Genomic DNA, 22293 nt, shown 5'->3' on the forward strand with positions numbered 1-22293 from the left:
TTTTTCATAACATATCTTCCCATTTTTACTCTACTCTTCCTACTCATCTCTGATAATAAAAGTGGAATTAATGTGATGTTTACAAGCTTTCTAGCAATCACCCTGCTTAAATACTGTATTTCCTCCCTAATCCTCTTTGCCTCCTTTGTTTAGACTACAAGCTTATCAAGTCAGGGACTATTTCTCCTTCATGTCTATACTACCGGGGATAAAAGGGCCCTGTTTTCAAATGCCTCCCAGTGTTAAAAAAAAAAACAAAACTAAACCGCCAATCATAATAGTAAGGAGTATTTTAAAAAGCTGTCTACCATTCAGTATGACCTTGGTACCCTGATAAAAATGACTTAGAAGCCAATAAGACTTCAGCCTTTAAGTGTTTAAGTCATTTTTGGAAATGGCCAAGTATCCAAAAGTTTTAAAGTATAGTCAAGTCTCTAGACAACTGCTAATTTTTGAAGTGTTTTCATGGAGGTAAAATGCTAAAAGATTATATGCAATGAATATTCAATGTAAACAATTAATACAACAGGATGTTGTGAAGATTCCCTGACCTTTTAATGCTACGGAATGGTAAAATTCAGGTCACCCTACCTGCATCCCCAGCTGAATGCACAGCACTGTCATATGCTGCTGAACTGTGCTGGAAGTCTTGCAGGTTTTGAGACCATAACTTCACATTCTCATCCATTGGGGTCGTAGCCTGTGTTACCGTCATGGTAGCACTTACAGCCTCTGCAGTCTTCACTTTAGCTTGCTCCAAACGCTCTCTGGCCTCCACTACAAAATAAATAGGGGATGAGAAGAAATGAACTCTCTCAAAGATTCAAGTGAGCTATAACCAGTACTTAGAGGGTGGTGAGGCTCAGGGGATTCTACCTTCCGCAGAATGGGGACCCAAACTTTCTTGGTTAGTTTTCTCTTTATTTCCATAGGGAACATTCAAAACTTCCTGTAGTTGGTCTACAGTTACATTACTTCTTAAAATTTAACACATTTTCATTTCCATTCTAGATTGTTAGAAATTTTCAGTGTCATTGGATTTTGATGTGTGTTATATAGCCAAGGAAGTTGGAACAGATATGAAAAAATGCATTGTTTTTCATCAGGTTTTTAAAAGAAAATGCATGTATTTGTTGAATATTTTCCACAAAAGTTATTTTTCGAGGAGAGAGACCCAAGACACTGAAGTGGTTTTGTTTTTTCATAGCTGGCTTTTTGTGGTTTTTTTTTTTGAGTTGCCACTACTGTATTTGTAAAACCTGTTGTATTTTGCATATGATAATGTCTTGGCAGTAAAACCCAGCCATTTTTAGTTGAAGTTAATGAAGAAATCTTGACCGTGTCAGCTTTGAATACCTTCAGATATACTTGCTGGATGCTCTATGATGTCTCTTTTCTGAAAAACTAAGGTGAGGTTTTGTCAATCAAGACTATTAGTAATTGCCTCTCAAATACTCTAAGTGCCAGATGTGATGTATATGTGAGTTACATTTTGACTATCAATACAATAGATCCATGGACCTGTAGATTCTCCAAGCAAAATATATAATTTCATTATTACGATGTTAAAGCTGGATGTTTGCTATCTAGGTCTTGTAGTTTCAGTCAAATTCCTTTAGGCCTCCCCGGGACTGAAATCTTAACAACTTCATAGGCCATGTGCAAAGATAAAATATGCTCTTAAATTTATGGAGATAAAGCATAGTAAAGATGAAGTTCCTCTTACAACCTGGTTCTGCTGATTGCATTTTTGTGATGGCTCTCATCAGTTGGCTTCGCAGAGCGTTCATTCTAGCAAGAGTGCCATTAACATGCTGGCTAGTGTCTGCAATGGTTAAATCGTTACCTGTAGGGAGAAAATAGGAGGTATAGTTGAGTGGCATCACAGTGGCATTTGAAAAGGTAAACTTATCCTGTGGAGGTATGTTATTTAGTATTTAATACACCATAGGCAGCATACTATGACCTCATTTAGTATAGGGCATACTAGCATTCTTGACTTCACAGAAGCTAAAGGAAAAAGTAGCTTTGTACTCCTAGCCGTTATTTACTTGCCACAACACGTCTTACGAAAATCTGGAGACCTGTATCTCAGTCAGATACCAGAACTTCTGAGAATAGCTGCAACAAGTATACTGGAGAAGTTTTAAGGAACTCAGAATGCTCTGAAAAAACAGAGGTAATTTCTGTAATTTTAGAACTTTCTTTCATTTTTCAGTGAAATAAAGCCAAAATTCTTTAACATTTATTATTATCCTTCACTGGTGAAATCCAGCTTTCTGAATACTTAAGATGATGTGAACTGATTTCATCTGAGCTACTTGATTGGGTATATTTACCTGTAAATAACTGTTTGCAGGATCACATATTTAAACAGTGGTTGTGTCTGAAATGGTCCTTTTGTGAATGAAATAAACTTTCAGCATCTGGCAGTATGACAAACATGAACTACTCAAACGGTGCCTGTGGCCGTTTCAAGTACTTTGTGTGGTAACTTCGATCAATACACTATTCTGTTACAACACTAGTTCTGCCTTAGTGATGTGATTTTGAAATTTATTTTAATGTGCATGCTTATAAACTGGCTGGAAAAGTAGAAAGGATGTATATTTACTATCATCTGCTGCCCGTTGTAGCTCCATGGCTCGGTTGAGAAGTTCTTCACTTTTACCTTTATGGTAAATGATCTGAGTATCAATTCCAACAGCAGCCTACAAGTATGTTCCAAAAAAGAAAGTCAGAATAATGCTTATCAAATGATTTCTCTTTATCGTGTTTGATTATGGACAGCATATTACTTCATATAAATGCAACTGCAAAGTCACTGAAGTGTCATTTGCTTTATTAACATTTATGATTGGCAGTTAGATTGGAAAAGGAAGTCTAAAAAGCAAAATTTTCTGTAGATTGCAATTAAAGTTTAGAGAAAGGTATGCTTTTCCAGACAACACTGAATAACAAAGATGCAGAAAGCACAGAAGTAAACTTAACTTATCAATTCCAGTATAGTCAACATGATATTCACGCTACATGTTAGATACTGTGACCATTTCTACTGTCAGCTCAGATGGATGATGAACACTTGCACTGCATGGTTTGAAGTTCACAGTAGCATGCTGGAAGCAGAGGGCTGGGCTTGAAATCCCACATCTCCTTGGGGTTCAGGTCCCTATAATCTAACAAAATCCTCTTGCTGTCCCACTAATAAACTGCTGTTAGGTAGCATGTATATCAGTTAGAAACTATATATGTAAAAAAACCCATATAAAATATTTTACAGCAGCAAGGCCAGAGACAAAATTAGCATCCTCGTTCCTGCACTGAGTGTGTGAGTGGGCTATTTGCCCCATTTTAACTTGACTTTCTATGAGAAACAGTAACGGTTCTGTTAGATGTCTTGACCACCTTTCCCGTCACATGGTGCTCTGTGGAGTAGGAGGACTCAAGAACTAAATGTCAACTTAGGTTCCTATAGGGCCAGGGAGTTGTCTGGAGTTTCACAGAAATGCCTCAGTTTGAGTGACAACACAGAGCAGCATCACCCTATACTTAGGGAGAGAAGAACCTGTTGTGTCTTTTTGAATAACAGGAGACTTTAGGCTGGCCAAATAATTAACCACCTAGGATTTAATTCAGGAAATAGTAGTTGAAACAAAATGTTCAGTGAGAAGTTCAATGCTGACAGTTAAGCTAAATCTTGTTTTTTCTTTATACTTAGGTGTCTGAAGTGCCTGCAGCTTTGCAAACTAAAAGCTGATAATATGAAAATTACTTACATCATTGACTCGGTTTGTTGTGTTCAGTGCCATCAATGCAGCTTTATTAGCTTCTTCAATATAACTGGCAATGTTTTCATACACATTTGAAGCATTTATTGCCCTTTGTACCAAACCATTTGTATCAACACCATACAAATTCCTGTCAAAAAGAGAGTAAAAGCAGGAAGAAACCAAACTGAATCCAAGTAGTTTCAAACCGATTAATTTTGTTAACATTCTGTGATTTTTGATGACATAATCACATACATAAATGTATCTGGCCTAAGTAGTGTTTTCTTCATTGTATATGGCCATTTATGTCAAGCTGAAACAGATGAAAACTATGTGGATAGATGGTCTTTCCCAGTGGTTTAACTCTGGGAATTTTGCCCTTAGCATTTATGTAAGCAGCAACAAGTGACTACTGAGTTTTTATTCTTTTTTAATCTAGATTAGATATTCCATAAATCAACAGAATAACAGATCTGTCGGTTATCCTTCTTTAGGGATAACTCCTGCCCTTGAATGGAAAGATCTGTGTGTGCCAGTGATCAGGACAGCTGTATCACTGGGCTGTTTATGTTTTCCAAAAGCATGTGGGAGAAGGAGGAGAATCAGATGAAGAACTGCCCAGGGTCACGAAATTTTGCAGAAAGTTAGATTTAGAAACCACAAGATGGTTTTGCTGGCATGGTTGAGCTTGATTTGCATATTAGGTGATAACTGGGTCTTCAGGGGAGATTCCAAACAGCAGTTGATTCAGGGCTCAACCTTCAGCTGTTAGCAACTTTGAATAAATATTATTTTTTAGTATTTTTTGATAAACAGATTTCAGAGTATATGTTAGATATAGACTGTAAATATATATATATATATATACACTCATATGCATGTATTCACTTCAAAGTGTTTGCACACTGTGCGAATATTAAGTTTCCAAGTTGAGTGTTGTTGCAAGAATTTCCTGCTATATTGCCCTAAGACAAAAGAATAAACTCTACCAAATAAAAGCCTAACAGGCCTATAAAGCAAACCCATAAACCCCAAATGATTTGAAGACAGGCAAAATGTTTGACAGGATTAAAGTTTGACTGCAGGACAGTCTTCTCAACAAACAAAACGGTTAGCACATTTCCATCTGGATATTTTGTAATTACTTCTGTTTGCTTTTTGTTAAACTCCTAATGTATTGTACTTGGTAGTCATTTGAAAATTATTTTGGTAAGGCATGAAGGCTAGCCATATGTGGTATTTTCTTTCAAGTGATTCTGCTGCCCCCAGTTAGCTGATCTCAGACTCAAAACATATTGTTTGGTTTTTAGGCTGTCTGTAGTTTGTGTGGCATTATAGAACAGAGTTTCAGATGTCAGCTTTATACAATTGTATAAAAGAAAACCATCTGTTATTTCTTTCTCTATTTTAATCTCCTATCTAGGGTATACTAATATTAAGAAACAACTGGTATTTAGATAATATACTTGAAAAGTAGTTTTGAGTTTATCTTCCAAAAGCATATGTCAATGATGTTATTTAAGGTAGAATCTGTTGAAATATTTTATTTAAGAATTCATTTGTAGCAGTGTTTTTTTTCTGTGGATAGTCCCAATTGCAAATAAAGTAATATTTCAGATCTGTGAAGTGACTTTTTATTAAATTAGGGGCAAGTTGATGCATTTAGTGTCTTCCATCAAAATAGGAAGATTTACAGTATGTTTTAGGTGTTAGAGTAGGCCAATTTCACTGGGACACAACCTACCGAGTATCAGAACTGGTCCATCTATAAATCAGTTCTTGAACAAGAATAAACACGAATCCCATTTTGTGGCCCATAATGCTAAGCATTTTTTTAATGTGAATGAATTTACTGACATGAGCTGCTTCTGCAAATGCCATTTAATCTTCCTGTATTATTTTACTTTTCAGTAATCTATCTTTCCTTGCTATGGGAAGAGAAAAACACACCAAATTAGAAAAGGGAGAATGTCATGCAAGGTGTTTATTCTTTGAAAAGATTAATAGATTTTCCTTAGCTGAACTTTAGCTCTTCCCTCTGGACCATGACAAGTCCTTCCTTACATGACTTGACTTAACAGTGATTTGTTTAGTGCCTGTCTGCAGACAGCTTATTTAATGTCACTGTGTTTCTTTGTGTCTTTTAGTTCATTCAGCTGTTCAGTCAGTAGCGCTTATATGAACAGAGTCTGCTGAAGTTAAATTTTACCGGTCCAGCTCATCAGCAAGTCTTCTTAGGTTGTGTGCATGATGCATAGCCTTTTCTACCAAATCATCATCAAACAGAGACAGATTGGCTAGTTTTTCTTGCAATTCCTTTTTCGCTCCATCTATTTCTGCGTAGAACCCTGACACATTCTGAACAAAATATGAAAGGAAGGGAAGAAGATGAAAATTAAAAAAAAAATAATTTCTGTATTTTGGTTATTATATTTTATTTTACCCTTAATATAATGTTGTTGTTTTCTATTTATGTTATATTTTCAACAGCTTAAAAAGAGGAAAGACCTAAAACAATCTGTCCCATCAATGTCAGTATGGCAAGACAAATTCAGAAAGATAAAAATAACGAAAATTCCAGAAATTCCTTAAAAAGATATTTGAGAGATATGGGTAAAATACAAAAGACAGTTGAGAAATGTCTTACTATCTTTTATGTTTGCTCCAGAGTGGTGCTAATGACAAGTCTTTCAGAGTGAAGGGCTAATAGGTGAAGCAATTAAACCAGATATTTGCAAAAAACCCCCTCACTGTGGTTCTTCTTAAATTGGGAGGTGGAACCCATCATTTATTATTTCGATTTTTTACCTCTTCTCTGGGAAGACTGCAGGCCAGAAATGAGGTCTGGGACTTCTAAATCATACCTATACCGGTAAACTAATAGTGCTGTTGTGGTTGGGTGTATGCATTATCCTCTTACTGCATGGGCCCTGGCATTGTTTTGACCCTGGTGCCCGGCCACTCTCGCAAACCCGCCTCCTCCGGGAACAGCATGGGGCAGTGCCTGTGCTCTGGAGACAATTTGGCAATTGCTGGAGAGGTGCAGAGAGTTTAGCTGTATGGCAGTGAGCTGTGCCACATGGTGGAAAACAGGCCCTAGCCCCTTTTTGTCTCCTTGCACTAAGACATCCTGTAAATCAGTCTGCCTAAATACCACCTTAGTATGTATAGGCAAGGAGAAGTAGTATCCCTTTGCCTTACCCATACTTCTTCCTTATATGAAATACTTGTGGGGAAAGACCAAATGGGCCTGCATGCACCTTCTCTCCATTACACAAGCTTGCTGATATGGTTGGAGATTATACATGTGGCTTCAAAATACATGCAAAAAGGATGAAACAGAGGGAGAGAAAAAAGATGAATGAGTGAAGCGTGAATATACTTATTGCTGATGAGGATGGAAGAGGTATGATGTTCACATACTACTTCCGTCCATGCAACGTCAATATGCCTTATGTGTAAACTTACCCACAGGAGTGGGGGACCCAACATTATAAACTTCAGCAATTTGCTTTGCACAAAACACAGGAGAAAAATGAATCATACTGCTTGCAGGGATGGTTGTAAAGCAAGCTGTATTCTTTCTGTTTTCTCAAATTATTTTTTCAAAGAAAAATTAATGACTTTTGATATTTGCTTCTGTGTTAAAAAAAGAAGTGGGCAACTATGATCAAAATGAATATTTGTGGTGGATTTTCATTTGTCTTAAAATATCTCAAAATGTTTAAATAAAGCACGCACACACACACACACACAAAGCAGCTTTGGTAAATATTTTAGTTAGCAAAATTTTTTTTTATAGAAAGTCCAAAACCCTAAAATTTCTAAACATTTCCTCCACTACCCTGTCTCATTCAAAACACTGGATACTAGTCTGCAGTTCCAGAAGAGGATTTCTATAAGATGATATGTTTATATGTTTTACACTCTTGACAGTGGCCAGTTTTAACACTGATATCTGCTCTCCTCTGCTCAATTGCAGGCACAAAAAAAGGAATTTAACGTATAGAGCAGTCTTTTACCAGAGAATCTTTTGGCAGCTGCTTGTAATGAAATGATTGAGAACTCTACAACAAAATCCTTCATTCAGCTCTGCCTACAGCAAGGTGTCCTTATAATATAATTATTTTTCCAAGGCAGTAAAGTGTAATTACAGAGTTTTTAATCCAGGAAGATTTATACTTTTTTTTTTTTTTTTGAATATTCATCAGTATTTCATTGAAGCAGTATAGAAAAGGAGAGGCTTTTGTTTAGTCATCTAAATACATGACTTAAAAGTTAAAAAAATCAGGACATATCATTTAAACAAGTCACTGAAACACCTACCTTTATTACCTCACTTAATTCAGAGTTGACCTTTTGTGGTCCTGTCAAAATAGTTGTGGCACTTAGCAGAATGCCATTAACTTCATCTATTTGCTCTTTTATTTTCTCATGTTGTTTCTACAAAAAATAAAATAAAAATCACATCCAAACCCATCCATGCATTGCTAAAATACAGTGTTACCATTTTTCTCAAATTTATTAAAGTTAATACATAAGGTGAGATATTGTACTAAATAGATTTTAGTCAAATGTGAAGTCTAAGTTTTTCCCAGACATCTCCAATAGTAGCATATTACAATGTGACTTTTGCATTCTATTGTCTTTGTGAAAGAAATGTTGTATTTTTTTAATTGATTAATTGCATTTTATATTACAGCATGAGCAATTGTTGGAATGAAGCATCATTCAAGGCACTGCCAGCAGAGACAAATTAAACAAGGCTTTTTCACAGTGGTCTGGAGACTATATTTTTTTCTGGAGGGTTTTTAAATCTACATTACAGAGATCTCTTTTCCTTGTCAATAGTAAAGCTAATGTGAACAATCTTTTTTTTTGTACAGCATCTGCCTTCATTGTGAGGAATAATGAAGATCCAACTGGTTAAAAACAGTGAACAATTGCAAGTACACACTTCAGGCTTTCCTTCATAAATGTGAGAGGAGCTGCAGCTTGGCACTGTAATTACTAAACAATGGAACAACAGAAGAGGCTTTGTACACAAGGATCCCAAGCTGCTTGTTGAAGAATTCACGAGAACAGCATGCTTGATTTCTCTATTGAATTATTAGATCTTCCACATCAGCATGAACTTCTAGTGCTGCAAATTTCAAGAGCTCAAAACTCAGCCACTGATGCTATGAAACCCAAAGGTTGGCCTGAATTTGCAAGATCATTCTTCAAATCATAAAACTGCTCCCTAAACCCCTCTCCTTCAAAATCCAAAAAATTTCAGCCATTGAAATGAAAACAGCTCGCTTCAAAGGGTCCCAAATTGTTCTCTCTGTAATTTTCTTCCTTGCTGAAAAAAGAAATGAAAGTTTTAGGTGGGACATTCTGGTTTTGCATCCCTTAAAGGAAACTAAAGAAAATAGAGAGAGTCATAAAACTGCTGAGAGGAAAAAACGCAGTCTTTTTGTATGACTGATGGACTGGGTACTTTTCTGGGATAAGAGATCTGAAAATTCAATTTCCTTATCAGCCAGATGGGATTTGAACCTAATACCACCACTTACAGACAAACATGCCCCCCTTCCGTGATGCAGGGGACAGGTCTCCTCTGGAGTGATTACTTTGCTCAAAATACCATAACTGTTCATTTCAAAGGAGCATGAGGGAAAACTGCTGTAGCCTTATAGCTAGGCTGTTCACCTGGCAAGTAGGAAACCCATTTTCAAGGTATCTGTTGTGGAGCAGTTAGAGAATGGATTTGTGCATGAAGATGAACGGACAGTCATCTGTTTTTCCTGAAAATATGGGGATGCATTTTGTTTAAAGGGGACAGAGAGAAAGTTTGGACAAGACAGTTATGAATGCACTCAGCCCAGGACATGAATGCAGTTCAGAGTCTGTATAAATAATTGTTTTAATAGAATATAATTACATTTGTGAGCACAAAGTTCTTCCAGTCCTTTCATAAATCAGTACATAAGTGAAACAAACCCACCACAATATTTATAGTAGCTATGTTACATGACATTTTAAGCTTCTTGAGTTTGTTGTAATACATCTTCCTAGTTTAGGCATTAGTATCCATCTCTTCCTTGGCTTGCTGAGAGTTGCCAAAAGTTGATTTATTTTCATGACATGAATGAATAATAGTACCTTGCACTTCCACAACTTATTTCTTAGAATTGGAGAGTCAAACTCATCCTGCTGAGTGGTCCAAGAAATTATTTTTTGGTGTGGTGATTCCTGAATCTAAATTGTTTGCAATCTACTATTTTAAGCACCACCAGAGATTGAGCATTCACAGACAACAGTTATGATAAAATGTACTGCATAGTACCTCACGCCTTTGAAGACTGGCTGTGTTTTCCTTATTTATATCCTCTGTTTGTATAACATAGTCAAGCGCCTGGTCTAATGCCTCCTCCAGGTCTAACAGCTTCACATCCTGTTCGCTGAGCTGCTCCAGCACATCAGATACTAGAGATCTGGTGTCATTGTACCTCTCATGAAGCTCTTCAACTTGCTGTAGCACTGGGAGAAAAATCAGAGACTAATGATTAACCCAAAGCTTAGGTTTCTGACAAAACTTACCTATGCAACAATTTCTATTGCTGTTACTCAGGGGACAGTAAAAGCCCACCTGAGAGATCATATAGCTAGATCTTAATTTTCTCTCCTCTTTTGAAAAGGAAAGATGCCTCTCATTTTAGTATCTCATTTTAATTGCATTAATTCCCCCTCTCAAGTAGCTTCTCCTAAAATAAATCAGTTTTTTTTTCCTTGCTCTTTGTTTTTCATTGTCACAGCTAACCAGGCTATTCTGGAGAAGACAGTCCTTATGCCTGACTGCCTGACTCATGTTCACCAAGCTGTGAGAATTAGGCTGCCACTCTTTCCCATACCAGCAGTTTTTCTCACCGTCCCATGGCAGAGCTCACGGCAGGGGAAGGAAGACATTCACACAAGCAATTCCAGCCCTGGCATGAACCTTCCTAAGCAGCTGTCGCTGAGGTGCTGCAGTGCACAGGCACACACAGACACACACATATTTTTCTGCCCATTCCACCACTGGGGCAGGAAGCACTGGCAGAGACTTAGGGCAGGCATTAGGAAGCAGCAGCAGCATCTTCAGCACACAAGTTGATGCTTGCCAAGCTCCTGCTGGTCCTCCCCAGGGGCTCAGCAGTATATCCAGAGCTGCCTGGCCTGTGCCAGCTGCGCATCAACATGTGGGTGAATGGAAAACAGACTTAAAACTCACACTCCTCAGCTGCGTTTTCCTCCTCATCTGCAAGTTGCCTCTGATTAATGAAAGGTTTACGGCGTTTGATCTCCTTCAGCATCTCCTCAGCTGCATTCAGCTTCTGGGCAATTTCCTCAGGGCTCAGCTCCTGTTGAATTGCATAGTATTTCATCTTGGTGCTGATTTCTGTGGGAAGAAGGAACAGATGGTCAATCCAGCATGACTACAGCGAAGTAAATACTGTGGAATACTTCTGTGAATCCAGATCATGCTGATGGCAAAAGGAAGTTTTAATTATCTTCCAACTCTATAGTAGGTAATTATTATGTTTAATTCAGTCTTAAAATCAAACCTGTAAATAAATCACACATGTGTGGCATATGTGGAGGTCTCATCTGAAGAAGATGAGATTAAGCAAGCATGGGTTGCATGCATCATTTGGCTTGGCAGTTCTTACAGGCTGGGATCATCATTTTATTCTGAGTTCTATGACACATAGCAGGATGGGGCTTTTGTCCAGGGTCATGGTTTTTAAGGGCTGCTGCAAAAATATTATGTTTATTAAATAACAACAATGGCAAAGAGACTGAAGTAACCTCTTTTTCCATCTGAAGAAGTTTGAGGCACCCTGAAGAGGTAACATATGGAATCTGCCCTGATACTGCCTAGCTGGTTTGGAGATAGATATTATTTGAAGGTTTTGGTCTCAGTTCAAAAAACCCTGTTTGATCCCTGCAGCTCAAATAGAGTTTACCCATCACCAGTGTAGGCATTACAAAGTTTACCCACTTTTCATTCCCTGGCCTCATATACCAGTCACCTCCTCTTTTATGCCCTATTATGTGAGTAGCTGTGACTTGGGTTCATCACTGCTTTTGTGGATAACCGGAACTGGCAAAGCTAGCATTACGCATCTGTAAGATTTTTATAGAAAATAGATGTGTAATTGTGGCACGACTGTTTGTTTGGCAGTTTCTTGCTGGCTCCTGAGCTTATTAGTGAAGCTTTAAAGGCTCGTACTGAGCAGTAACCAGTCATGATCAGCAGCTCCATGGATTTCTTTTTTCCTTCTCATGCTGGTATATGCATGTGTGTGCACTCATATACTTTCCCTTCAGTAAAGAGTGGCTTGTCTTCTACAGGGGTGATGCCCCTGTAGAAAAACAGTTTTGAGCATGGTAGAAATAATTTTCACCTACTTGTCTCCAACCGCTTTCTGGGTGAACAAGCAGTCTCTTTTTATTCACAGCCATGGGTGTTGCTTCTTCTATGATATCTCAACCTGATTGTGTTATTTGTGTGCCAAACTAGATACATATCTGCCTTCTGTGGTTCTTGTCCTGCCCCAAACCAATTAACAGTACAAAAGAACAATCTACAGAGGTCAACCGTGATTGTTAGTGACATACAATGAGGCTCATGCTGACACTTTTGCTCAATAATTGTAGAAATAAAATGTGGTGGATGGCCAGACAGCCAAAGGTGATTTAGCATCACAGGTGTAAGAAGGTAGTACAAATGTAACAACCTATCAGCCTGGTCTCAGCCTGCCTGTTTTGTGTGATGGGATATCTTAACTATGTTTGTTGAAATAAAGTAATGGTTGAAGCACCCATAGAGATAATGATAACCACAGATAACAGTTGATATGTAACCGCTCTTCCTTACACAGGTTGCCACAGAGCTTGCTATAATTGCTCTAAGACAGAACTACTCAGGTCTGTTAATCAAGTATTCCTGTTGAAAAAGGGCTGCTTAACCTCAACTGCCAGTCAGCCTTTCTGTTCTTGTGCCATATACAGCTTTTGTGTACTGTTGACTTTGCCAAAGACTGGGGAAAATCAGTGTGCAAGATGGAGGCTTTCATGATGCAGTTGTATAGGGGACAGGGATGCTTCTGAGTACATTCACTTGGGGTTTTATTGCTTTCTGTAGGTACCAAAGAAAAGGCTGCAATTAGTTTAATCTCAGTTTTATATAACAGCATGATAATGATATGTCATAGGTATTCCAGATAAAGATGATAATCTCTGACTAGGAAATATTTTTAAGTGCATTTGTGCTCTGGAAAGTGTTCACTGTTGTCATTTATCCTTTGATATACGGGACGGTAAAAATTCTTGTAGATGAAAGAGGCTTTGCAGGCTCTAAATATAAAAAAAGTTCATCGGGGAAGGTGTAAAATATATACATTTACAGTGAGAGAGAATTTATGTTTTGAAATTTGTGCTAGTTCTAGAGATGCTTTTATTGCCCAAGGATGGACTTCATAAGTTTTATCTTCATCCCCTCACATCATCTGGACAGATGAGGATGACACTGAGACAATAGGTGACAGTTTGTCCCAACATTTTAACATGAAAAAGCTCTTGGTTTCACTATTTTCCTAATTTTGGAAGATCTTCATCATCATGTTTACCCCTCTTACTGTGAAACAGCATCACTATAACCATTTCTGATGGTCTGCACTAGCCATATGGTTTACAGTTCTGCCTTTCACTTTTACTAGAGGCAGCGCTTTCTTTGTGGAAAAGGAAGGCAATGGGAATGCAGTTTTCCAATTCTACGTCTGTATTTCAGAAAAAAAAAAAAAAGAATGAGGACAACAGCTAGCCTGTAATGCTCTGTAGTTGTATCTGGGCCCAAACTCAATTGGAAATTCTAGTCAGATGAAGCAATAAGCAGCTTAAAAAGAAGATCACCACCACTTCCCACACTGATCTTGGGGAAGCAATAAATTCACCAAGTTATTTACCATTCAGTGTCCTTTACTTTTTAGGAGCAGATTCATGAAGTTATATGAACCACCACAACAGTTAGGCAACAGTTTGCTAAAAGGCAAAAACTGGATTTAAAGTAACACTCGCTGTGTTATCACCAAAGTTAGCCAGACCTAACTGACTGCCATGGGTTCAATAGGGAAAGCACCATTTTTAAAAAACCTGTCTAGCTATTCATATGGCCTCCATTATTTATCAGCAGGGTGGATAAGTGCACTTGCATAAATCTGCTGACAAGTGGGACCCAGAGCACATCTTGTGCTTGTGTGTGTGTCTCCATCCAGCCCCAATCTGATACTAACACTTTTACCACAGGCGTACAGAAATACCTTGAGCAGCTATTGAAACAAGTGTTTAATGTAAACCTATTTACTATTATTTTGCTCTATCAAATAGAGAAAAAAGAAAGAGTAACTCTTGTTCTAGGTGTCAGACCAGGTCAGCCCGTGGTGTCAATTGTCTTTGGAGAGACAATTTTTTGTCATGGTATTGTAGGCTGCAGAAGTCTTATGTGAGGGTTGCTTTGCGAGAGTGCCCAGGTGCTATGACATTGTTTTTGCTGGAGGTTTCATTAATACATGCTTGATACTGAGCTGAACCAGAAAGAAATCTATTTACCTTGAATGTCATCCCTCATATTACTGAGCTGCTGCACAAGCTGAGTAGCACGGTTGTTGGTCTCCATGGTTTCCTTCAGTATCAGTAGGCCCTTGCTGGATGCTTCATTTCCCTATGAATAAACCATGTGAGATAGACATTAGATTTCTTTTCAGATCCATATGCATGTGTGAGGATGAGCAGTGTAAACACACATTTTGCTTTCTCCTGATGAGCATTGTGAAAGTCCATTTATCATATAAAGTGGTATTTACAGAGGTGTTTGAAGTGAAGGTCTGTCTTGTCGGCATTTTCAGAATTGTAGAGTGAGAGATTAAAATCTGTCCCATATTTATCCATCATTTGCTGCAATCACATTGCCATAAATTACGTACAGTTGTAAAACTCCCATCTGCTGAGTTTCCTAGGCATTCAGCGGGGCTGGCTCATTTTGCTGGGTATGGCATTTCCTGAGTAAGCATACAGACTAAAGAACAAGGTGTCAGCTCACAACCATTTTTAGATCAGTGTCTCCCTCAAGTGAGGTCCCCAGATCTGCAACTTGTTAAAATTAAGAAAAAGCATGAAGATTCAGAATACATTGAAGAGCACAACTACCCTCCTATACTAGATCACATTGGAGACTGTACTCTGCATTGTGTTCCCTTACATGTAAAGGAAATTAAGAGTTACCATGTCATAATTATCATTTTCCAAGAAGGTCACTGACTTTGGGAATCTTTAGGTTTAACTTTCACTGGTATTTCCCAGGAAAGAGAAAAAACTATGACTGCTGTGCCACTGACATCTCCTGGACCCTTTGTGTGTGTGTGTGTACGCATGTGTAAGTCTGAACCACAAGCTTAATGGTTCCTGCTGGGGCTGCATCAGCCAAAACTCCCACCGTAAAATTTGGGGTAGCCTGACATCTCATGAGCCAGCAGATGCTTGGCCTCTGGGTGCTCACTGTGTCCCTGCTGAATCCTGCAGGCAGGGCTGCAGGGGCCAGCAGCAGCCATGACATGCCCCCCGCCCCGCCCTGTGGCTGGGGGTTTGCAGTGGCACCAGTTGGCACATGAAGGCAGACCCAGGGCCACCACCTACACGGGTGGGCACCCCAATAAAACAAGTAGAAAGGCTTATACAAATGTTTTATTTCTACTGACTTTTTTTTTTTTTTTTTCTTTTTACTCTTTAAAGGGCAAGCACCATGGTTTTCTTTCATATTCCTTTATTGCTATCAGGATTTCTTGCTGTGCTGCTCAGCATCGCCACTTCATGCTTATTTTAAGCAAGCCCTTCCTGTTTTTACACACACTTGCCTTTACATAATGCTCTTTCCTTGCCAGATTTTTCTTTAACTATTGAACACATGGGGAATTGCTGTGACAGGTTTACTGATTGCCATGAGTTGCTATCAGCATGAGTTGCCATAAGCAAATGCAGCAGCATGCGTGAGGGGTGCTCTTATGGACCCTCAAATTCCCACTGATGTACAGAGGCTCATCCTGAAATTTGCTAAGAGCTCAGGAAGGAAAGGTGCTTGGCTCTCCCAGCTTTCTGCCAAACATTCAGGATCAAGCTATGTGCTAGTTTACTCTAAGCTCATCCCGAGGAGACTCAGGGAGTTACAGGTCACATTTACTCTCCTCATTTAGCAGGAAGGTTTGCCTACAGTTGGTGCATTCATCCTGCCTTTAGGGTTTAGAGCAGAACCTGCAGCAACCCCTCAGACACAGGGATGTGCACATGAAATACTCTGAATGGAAGATGTAGTGCACCTCAGCAAAACCCACTCTATACCCTAGCACCCCTTTTCTGTAAAAATGGCTTGAAACAGAAAAAAGTTCAATATATTCAGTGTTATTACTGTGGTCTTCCTTCCACTATGAGGATCTAGGGTCATTATTTCCCTGTCTTTAAAGCAATCACAATTATTCATGTGGAACAAGCATTATAAATAACCAGGGAGAAAAGATCAGAGGAAACGCTAACTATATTGGCTCAGGGACACGCAAGCTGAGGAATGAGTAAGAAATCCCCAGGCAGTACTGAAGATGACAACAATATTCCTAGAAGACCTAGTGCCTTAATCATCCTGCCTAACAACTACATAGAGGGACACTGAGGTGTCTGAGCTGTGCCAGATTTTCACAGGTACAGAGGGTGTGTGTGTGTGTGAGCTTATTTAATCAAACCTCTTCTGAACACAGACACAGTCTGTATAATTCTGCAGTGCCCTTTCTACTAAGTAAATGCTGATTAGGAACACCCAAACCCAAATTTTCTCTTCCACCTCTCTATACTGTCTTTTCCACTCTTCCTTCATATTTTTTCTCCTGCTTGCACCTCTATTTGAGTTTTAGTCTAAGGTATAATTTTAATTTGTCTTGTGAAGGAGTTGGTAAGTGAATATAAGGTCTGGTGTTTTGCAATAAGCATGAAATATACTCTAGTCCTAATACAGCTGTGATTATCTCTGAGAATAACAGTGATGTACTTCACTAATATATATATATATATATATATATATATGCCTCTTAGCAACAGAGAGACGTTTAAACATATCTCTTTAAAATAGAGGAGAAGCAATTTTGAGCCCTATTTCTTCTCTAAACATATATCAGTATTCTTCTAGGGTGAAAGTGTTATGTATATGAGCTGGGAGCAGATAGCCTTAATTTTATAGCCTGGCAATTGAATGTGGATGCAACATTTATGATTACAATTGTGTTAAAACATATCTTGAGTGCTGATCAGGCTCCCATCTCAGCAGGTATGTGAAAAACCTTTTAAACTGGCCATTTTGTAACATATTTTGAAGTGTCTAATTGGGACTAATTCAATTTTATGAGAGCATACACGTAAATTAGATATAGTACAAATACTCCCAAAGTCAATCTGAATTAGTTTAGTGTTGGTTATTTCACTTAGTTAGAAATCAAAATGTGAAACAGAAATACAGTGTGTCTATCTCAGGTCAAACAGGTTGTGTAGGGGGGTAGGTGGGAGCTCAGATACTGAGGGGAGGCTTTTTGTTGTTGGTGACAAACCTCTGACCACATTCTGCAGACTTTGGCCCTACACCCTTTCTTTCCTGGGAAGAAGACTTGATAGGTCATTTATGTTTTTAATTCAGAGCTGAAGTAAAGTAGAAAGTTTAGAAATAGAAAACAGAAAGTTTTCCCAACTATCTTTCAGGACGTTCCAACTCTTGTTTGGTGAACCTAGAGGTTCAGAATAGATGTTAGGAAACGTTTCTTTACTTGAGAAGGTGGTCAAACACTGGAATGAGGAGAGGTGGTTGATGACCCATGTCTGTCAGTGCTTAAGAGGCATTAGAACAATGCCCTTAATAACATGCTTCAACTTTTGGTCAGCCCTGAATTGCTCAGGCAGTTGGACTAGATGATCGCTATAGATCCCTTCCAACTGGAACTATTCTACACTAACCTCTTACAACAGCATGTGAGTATGACAAACCACAAACCCTCAGAGCTCTGGCAGGGGGCTATAAACAAACCTGTTCATCAAGGGTTGCTGCCTCTCTCAGGAGATCATTCATCTCATCTGTAGCATCATCAGCCTCGATAGTCCAAAGCATGGCATGGTCCTTCTTTTTGGACATTGCTGCCTGTATATGTGGGAAAAAAAGTCAGTGCTACTCAAAACAAATTATTTCTCTAGTGAGAGCAGGGTTTGAAATTCACAGGAATGGAGTGGAAATTCATAGATTAAAATTGCATTAAAAAATAAAATGTCATCAATGTCTGTACCTGAAGATGGGTGGTAGTGAGGTTCAGGTCATTCAAGCGCTTTTGAGCTGCAACACCTGTAGAAATACTCAGTAAAGTCGACTTGCTTTCATCGATAGCCAGAACTGCTAATCGGATGTCATCTGTCAAATCCCAAATGCATTTATCACAGCCTTAGAAGAAAATAAAAGTGTGTCATTTTTCTTTAGTGTTTCTGTCAGTTAACAGCAAATATCTTAAATTCACATTATAGTGCTCTTGCCCCGTGGTGTTCCCTCTCTTTGTCATTGATGGATCCTGATAGCTACCCATTTTTATTTCACTTTAATCTGCCCACTTTCAAGGTCCCACAGTACAGTCACAATGCTTCCAGCCAAGCAGCACCAGATGGGACTGCTCCGAGAGGCTGCCACAGAGGCTCTGTGGTCAGTAGGGAGACAGAGAGGAGGCATTTCCTGGCTATTCCCTAGAGGATCTGCATGTTTGTGGCCTGAAGAACAACAGATGATGGTCAAAAAACCAACTTCATTTTGTCAGAACCCAAAACTCTGTATTTAAAATTTAGTGGTATGAGAAATAAAGATGTCTAGCAGATGGGCTTTTGGCTGCCTGTTTGATTAGAGATGCAACTTCTAAAAACAGTTATAACATGTTTGGAATATGCTTGCACAGAACTGTATCCTTGTCCCTGCTGAATACTTGCAATACCACCTTGATTTTAGTAACACTGATGCCACCACTAAATGCAAGAGACTTAGGTGAACGTAAAACACAGATTCCTAGAGAAACTTTTGCTTGGTATTTTATATCTGTATTCTTGATGGCAGCAGCTCCCAGCTGTTTTCCTTCTGGTTGCACTTCCAGGCACACGATCCCTCTTCTTGGGAGTCAGTTTAGGAATCTACGTGTGCTACACAGTCTGCATTATACCACAGGTAATTATACTAACATTAAAAAAAATCAGTGATTACCAATAGTTACAACATAGTGCTTGTGGAAACTACCCAGGCTTCTTCTCATTAGAATATGGAAAATGATAGTGGAAGAGCAACTAACTGATGGATATATGTCAAACTGTCAAGAGCAACAATTTATATTAGATGTACAACTAGAAAACCAGAAATTGTATGCACAGATAAAGTTGTAATGGCATTTTTTGGGCCAGAATATTATTTTGCAGGCACTGTGTTTGTCTATAGAAGTGGCTTTGGTGATACTTCCCTACTGCTCTGCAGTATTTACCTAAACATTCAGTCTGTATCACGGAGTTGGACATATGCATGTACTCAGTCAAGCAAATGAGAACATGTTTAAAAACTCAGTCAGCAGACCATTGTGCATATTCACGTGTTTAAGTGCCCCCTGGGACCAAAGTCAAAGTGCTGAGCCCACTGGAGAACTGAGCTCTTAAGTTAGTATTTGTAAGCATCTAAATGCAAGAGTAAAATTATTTTTTTATATTCTCATGATAATCTTCTTACTGATGGTTGGGCAGTCTGTGCCAGTAGAAACTTCAGGACTGTCTGCGAGGCATTCTCCAGTATGGCTGTCACACATTCTCCTGCCACAGTTACATTCTGGGGAAAAAAAAAGAGTTTTTGAAAGAAGAATCTTCAACATGTAAAACTCACCTTCCCCCTCCCAAAACTAATGAAATGATTGTACATAGGATTGTGCATGGCTAGTCAAACCAAAATCAAGGTCTTCTTGACTGATTTTCCCTTCTGTATGTAGAAACAGGTAGTTTTTGCACTGTGGTTGATTTGGATCAGGTAGAATAGAAGGTGGGAAACAGAACCAGAAAGCTGCTGCTGAAATGGCTTGTTCAAAGCTTTCTAGCTGGTCACAGGCAGAGGCACCAATGCCAGAGTTGCCCAGATGGGCTATTATGCATCACTGTTTAGAGAGGGTGATGTTTAGGAGATGGGCTAAGAAAAGCAGTACAGATAGAGTCAGTTATTAGTTACAAATCTCTCCAGTCTTCTGGAATTTATCATTGCTGTGTCAGTCTGCCACTGAATAAGCTTTCCAGCTATCAGGAACTGGTAGTGAACTCCAATTCCATCATCAAGCTTAAGCATATCAAAAAGTAAATATCTCCTACCACTTACAATGAATAATAAATGAAGTTTTAAATTTTTTAAAATGTAAACTACCTTTTTATTGGCAGATCATGTGGCAAAACTTTTTAATCTAAAGTGTCTCTCTCAAGCTTTAATTGGCCTTTTAAAATATATTAAAGATTAAAATATTATTGAAACATTTTGATAGAATAATAAAAAGTCAAGCAGAACATAAGAACTGCAATGACTTATCTGGAATTTGTTTTGCTCTTGTAATTCATGGTTTCAGCAGAACCTCATATAATGAAATTGTTTACTGCCATTTTATTGCAGTCCATTCATTGTTCTATATGCATTACCCTTATATTTACATTCCGCATTCGACGAATTATCAGGGAGAATGTGTAATACAGCTTCAAAGTCAACATGATGCACTGACATTGGAATAATTCTGTGTAAACGAACTAGTGTTAGTAGAACTACTCAGTTTTTGTACTAATGTAAGAACAGAATATGGTTACAAATTTTGTGGGGCAATTGATATTTTGACCTCACCACAATCTGTATAAACTGGGTGCCTCCCAGTTTTTGAATCTACATTTTAAAAAAATGTGTTACTTCTTTTGTTACGAAGTGAAAGAAAATTCTCAGTTGAAAGCAGGATCTAGGCTATCCCTGGGTGGCAAGATTATTTACAAGATTAAAATTTGGATGAGACTGATGATCAAGAAAATAAAATTGTGTCATCTTATTTAAATGGAGAACTCTTAATTTTCTACATAAACGCTTATAGTAAACTAATTTCAAAAGTGGTCCTGCCAATTTTTCATCTACTAGTTTAGGAGGTACCACATTTTTAGCAGGGAATGAAGACTTTCAATTCTACTGTGGCTTACTGGTGGAGAAAGCTTCTAAATTTACTTTTGGTACTGATGGACATTTGTGGAGAGCTTTGAAGTGTGGCTAAAGAACATGTGGTTAAAAAGTGTAGTAAAAAAAGTTGGAAACTACTGCTACACAGATTTTGTCTTTTGCTCAAAAGAATAAAATATGATCTTAGCTGGGTAGAGCTGCTTGCTCATTTAGTTCTCTTTCATTTTTTAGTTCTATATACCCATTGAGGTGCTCTGGAAACCATGTACGCACACTCTCATTTCGTACACTAGTTTCTTTTCTGTACATTTGTATTTTTAAAAAAGTATTTATCTTATTTCAGAATCAATATTTTTCTAAATAAGAGTTTCTAATTGCTCCAAAATGCCAAAGAAAGTATTAAGCTTGCCTTGTAAACAACCCAAATAATTTGGTTGTCATGGATGTATTGAGTGGTCCATGCAGTCTACACAGTACTGTCAAGTACAGCATGTTGTGGTGCTCAGCAGAAATGAAGATGAAGAGAGAAATGTGTAACTCTGAAACATAATACTTCAAAATCAGGATTTGCTAGAGTCAACTACAAGATTAAATTTACTCCTAAATAGAGAAAAGCTGTACTTCTCACAACATATTCAAGTGCCCAAGCACTTTTTATTGTTAGCAAAGATCAAATATTACAAGAAAATCCTAACGAGGAGAATTACCAAGCTGATTTATAGTCTGTGTGAAAAACCTGTATAGAGAAGTCCTGTGCACCATGAAATCCCATTTAAGCTGTACCTCAGCAATGTAAATAATAGTGAGGTATTCCGCCTCCAATTCGTGCAACTCTGTAAGGGTGTAAAGCAAAACTATACCGAGGTGATGAAAGTTTGACTTAACTTCAGTTTAGAAATTCTGTGTTCAGAGAAACCTTTCAAAATTATGTCTTGCATAATCTTCTTAGACACTTGGAATGTCCTGTAATCCTCAAACTTCTGGCAAAGCTACTCTTAGCTGTTTGAAGCTCTACTTTTGCACAGGGCCAGAGCACAATTACTGCGGTTTGCTGAGCTGAAGTGCTGGGTGCGTTTCTCCTGCCTCATGGCATTCAGGAGCCACAAATGAGATCCTGTCATTCCTTATGGGAGAACTGCAGTTAAATCATCTCTGGTGAACTGAATTAGGCAGTGAAGTGCATAAAAAAGGTTTGCTTTTGCAACCTCAAAATCACAG

At 38.3% G+C, this 22293-nt stretch overlaps 1 protein-coding gene across 1 annotated transcript in view; it reads right to left on the minus strand.

Moving 5' to 3' along the window:
• Window positions 1-22293, minus strand: part of LAMA4 (laminin subunit alpha 4) — a 105582-nt gene that overhangs the window by 37841 nt on the left and 45448 nt on the right. Inside the window, exons 6-17 of the mRNA XM_026844996.1 lie at window positions 19621-19716; window positions 18161-18312; window positions 17908-18018; window positions 14406-14517; window positions 11026-11193; window positions 10102-10295; window positions 8097-8213; window positions 5980-6128; window positions 3777-3918; window positions 2615-2711; window positions 1730-1846; window positions 592-777 (exon numbers count right to left, since the gene is read on the minus strand). Of these exons, the coding sequence (XP_026700797.1) occupies window positions 592-777; window positions 1730-1846; window positions 2615-2711; window positions 3777-3918; window positions 5980-6128; window positions 8097-8213; window positions 10102-10295; window positions 11026-11193; window positions 14406-14517; window positions 17908-18018; window positions 18161-18312; window positions 19621-19716 (1641 nt within the window). The remainder of the gene's footprint in view (window positions 1-591; window positions 778-1729; window positions 1847-2614; window positions 2712-3776; window positions 3919-5979; window positions 6129-8096; window positions 8214-10101; window positions 10296-11025; window positions 11194-14405; window positions 14518-17907; window positions 18019-18160; window positions 18313-19620; window positions 19717-22293) is intronic.

Source organism: Athene cunicularia (assembly GCF_003259725.1).
Source record: "Athene cunicularia isolate RWA chromosome 3 unlocalized genomic scaffold, athCun1 chr3_part1, whole genome shotgun sequence".
NCBI lineage: Eukaryota > Metazoa > Chordata > Aves > Strigiformes > Strigidae > Athene > Athene cunicularia.